General features: G+C 41.4%; 1 protein-coding gene across 1 annotated transcript in view; it reads left to right on the forward strand.

Moving 5' to 3' along the window:
- The window catches only part of LOC118429567, a 29,624-nt gene extending 26,795 nt beyond the window's left edge, over window positions 1-2,829 (forward strand). Inside the window, exon 15 of the mRNA XM_035840097.1 lies at window positions 2,118-2,829. Coding sequence (XP_035695990.1) covers window positions 2,118-2,310 — 193 coding nt within the window. The 3' untranslated portion in view covers window positions 2,311-2,829. The remainder of the gene's footprint in view (window positions 1-2,117) is intronic.
- Window positions 2,830-3,528: the final 699 nt, after the last annotated feature.

Genomic DNA, 3,528 nt, shown 5'->3' on the forward strand with positions numbered 1-3,528 from the left:
CGCCACCTCAGACGGGGGCAGGCACAGACTTTCTGATACTTATGACCCCCTTCTGCAAAAGTGGTGTGTTCCTGACGTCACTACTGGAGATAGGGTCATTCTGTGAACAAGGTCGACGGAGTTGGCCGAAAATTTAGGGTAAGTCCCTATATTAATTCAGTGTTGGAAAGAAAGTTTAGCTATTTCTATAATGTATTCTACCAACACAGATGAACTTTCATGCTAAAAAACAAGACTTCTAAGGGCAAAAAAACAACGTCACAAACTTAAATGCAAGCAAAGAAAAAATTGAACAAATTGAAAAAAAAACATGTAATTCGCAAGCAATACAAACAAGTGAAGTTGTAGGTATATAATAGAATCTAGTTCACGTTAGAACGACGATACGGCAAAGAACGACGCATTATCACTTATTTAGAGTCTGATATGATAATATGTAATGTTATGTGTCTCTGAAGCTCAGAAATGTAACGAAAAATATATACAATTACGAACAAAATTTTCAAGTATTAAGTAGATGGAGTTGAACAAATAAGCAAACATGTAGACGATGATGCTTTTATCTTCGTGATTGCGAAAATATTGTTTTAGGTGTGGTGCTTGTTTGTCATGGTCTATGTCCGTAGTTACGATTGAATATTGTTGAATATGCGGTTGGTGTGTGATACGCGCACGTCGGCGTCGGGGACACTGACAGGAAGCTAGGTCAAAGGTCCCAGAAATATCTCGAAATAGAATATGAAAGGTCATCTCAATTCCTGTTTCAATTTCCAGCTATATGCATTTGTCTGTTAGGTAGCGGGGGAAATGCATACGACAAATTCAGCAAGGAATTCACAATTGATAAGTATGAATAAAGGAGAGGAAGACGGGGGGGGGGGCAGATGATCTACGCAAGTCTGACCTAGTCTCGTGCTCTCTCGCGAGATGGAGACTAGGTCGCTCTCCGTGAACAAGATGTGCTGTCAGACATCGAAAATTTGGAATATGTACCTTGCCTTTAACCCTCAAACCACCGTAGCTTTTTTGGGACGTAGATTACCGTATGGGGTCAAAACTGACCCCAAAACGTTTTGTACAAATACAGTTTTTTGTGTGACTCTTTTTGTGATTTGTATATATGTATAGTTTCATTAATCTATGTGGGACAGTCTGACATGATTAGGTGAGAATACTTCTAGCTCATTATCATAATTTATGCAAAAGATCATGTGGACTACATTTTGCACCAACGCTATCCAGACCAGGAAGGAGGTTTTTGATGCCCGTATCAACTTCAATGCCGCATAGCGCCTGAATGGCTTATGCTAAGGCCACCAAACTTGGTAACTTTTTAGAAAATGTTGATAGCAAACATTTGCAGTGAACAAAGTATGTTCATCATTTTTCATGTTGCCATGGCAACGGAATTCTGACAGACATATTTATTACGAAATTTTCTAATTTTGTTTAAAACATTTAAGTTTTAAGGTTTTCTTAGCAAATAACAGTTGTTTATCACATTTTATGAAATTCAACGTAAATTTCATGACTCATTATTCATAATTTATGCTAATTTGATGACGTCATTAGTCAAAATCCAAGATGGCGGCCAAGATTACCTAGGTTACGTCATAATGTCGTCATATAACATGATAATGACATAAAAGTTGTTAAAAAAATTTTGGCTGACATGAACATCATTCTCTGAAAATTTCGTGATCCTACGATACGTAGTTTAGGTGTGGGTCGCAAAAGTTTGTTTAAAAAAATGCTGGGGTCAGTTTTGACCCCACTGGACCATGCATAAACTTTCTAGGATAACTTAATCAACAATGAGCCAATCTCGGTAAAAACGTATCAGAAGTTATAAGACATATATACAAACAAACTCCTAGAAGGAAATTTGTTTTCGACCAGAAATGCCATAATGGCACACATCGATATACGCCTGGGGTCAGTTTTGACCCCATACGGTGGTTTGAGGGTTAAAACAGTCACTGTTGGAAAAAAATTTTGTAACTGCATTCATATATACGTGACTGATGAACCTCTTCAATGAATAAAGCGAGAAATTAACAAAAATTCTAAATAATTCCCGGAAATATGAAGTCTACTATTTCTTCTTCCTGTCACAGGTTCTTGGCGAAGGAGCACAGTTTTGACAAGCAGCGTCACTCCGTGCCGAATCTACACGAGCATTTCGAGCCGCTGTTCTACACCGACAACGAACCGCTCTCCTCCCCCGAGATGCCGACCAGCCGCGGAAACACTCTCCGAGCGCCGTACAACGGATTCATCCCGCGCAACGGGAAAGTATGGCCGTCATAATGTAGTCCCTACCAGACTGACTACGCTGGCTATTGTAGGGAGATAATTTGCCGGGGAAGTTTTACTACCAAAGGAGTTGGTCGGCCACGTGGAAACGTAAACCTAAGCGTGGACTTACTCCTCTGGCCAATTTCACGATTATTATTATAATTCTACGATCCTTGTATCCCCGTAGGACGGCCTGGTGGAGGATAGTCATAATGCACCTGTCACACATACACCAATGCAGAGCTTCACACTATACAATTTATATACTTTTCAGAGGCCCTGCAAAATTGAACTCCACTTTTGTGGGCTGGACCTATAATTACCAATGTTAGCCAATCAGAGAATCTCCTCGGTTGAACTTGTTCTCTGATTAACTGAGCTTTCCCGAGGCATTTTCTGAACTGAACTGAATTTTCTTTAGAGGGAGCGCAATGCCCTACGTAGGAGAATGCTGTCACACAGTTTGCAGCGAAATTCTAAATTGATCGGCCGACGAGAGTCCGAGTTCAACTTGACATTTTCGGCAGTAGTTGTCTCTAGGGCTGGGTATCGGTACAGTGTACCGGTGTGACAGCGATCTCGCCCCCCCGTGATCTCGCCCCCCCGGGGGCGAAATCACTAGCGATCTCGCCCCCCCGGGGCGAAATCACTAGCGATCTCGCCCTCCCCGGCTAGTGATCTCGCCCGCCTACCTCGCCCCCCTTTAGCGATTTCGCCCCCCCCAAAAAAAACGGGTTTACATGACATTTTAGAAGTTGATTGGTATAAATCACAAAATGCAGTTTCAGAATGATATAAGTACACGAGTTTGATACATAACTCCATTCATAGTATCAATATTAACGTAATTACATGGTAATAAGATAGTTGAACTTCTTTCAGGCAAGGAGGGTTGGGTCCCTTGTATTCCCGTTATTGCCTATACCTGAGTCCTGACATAAGATGTATTTCATTGTATTCACCTGTCCTCAAGCGACCTATATATTTCCAATACGAAGTCTCTGCCATGAAGTGGCCCCAAAAGAACTATGGAATGGCCTTATTAACTATGCCAATATTACGAATTAATTAGACAAACCCCCCTTTTTGGTATATGCCCCCTGGTCAAGGGATATCTTCCCCTCCAACATGACCTGTTTTTCTAGTCTTCTAGGAACTGATGCCTTTCTCTGGGTTTTTAAAGAACTGGTACTTTCCCGGCGTCTGGTGTACAATTTTACCGACCGCCTA

This window comes from Branchiostoma floridae, chromosome 13 (genome assembly GCF_000003815.2).
Source record: "Branchiostoma floridae strain S238N-H82 chromosome 13, Bfl_VNyyK, whole genome shotgun sequence".
Classification (NCBI taxonomy): domain Eukaryota; kingdom Metazoa; phylum Chordata; class Leptocardii; order Amphioxiformes; family Branchiostomatidae; genus Branchiostoma; species Branchiostoma floridae.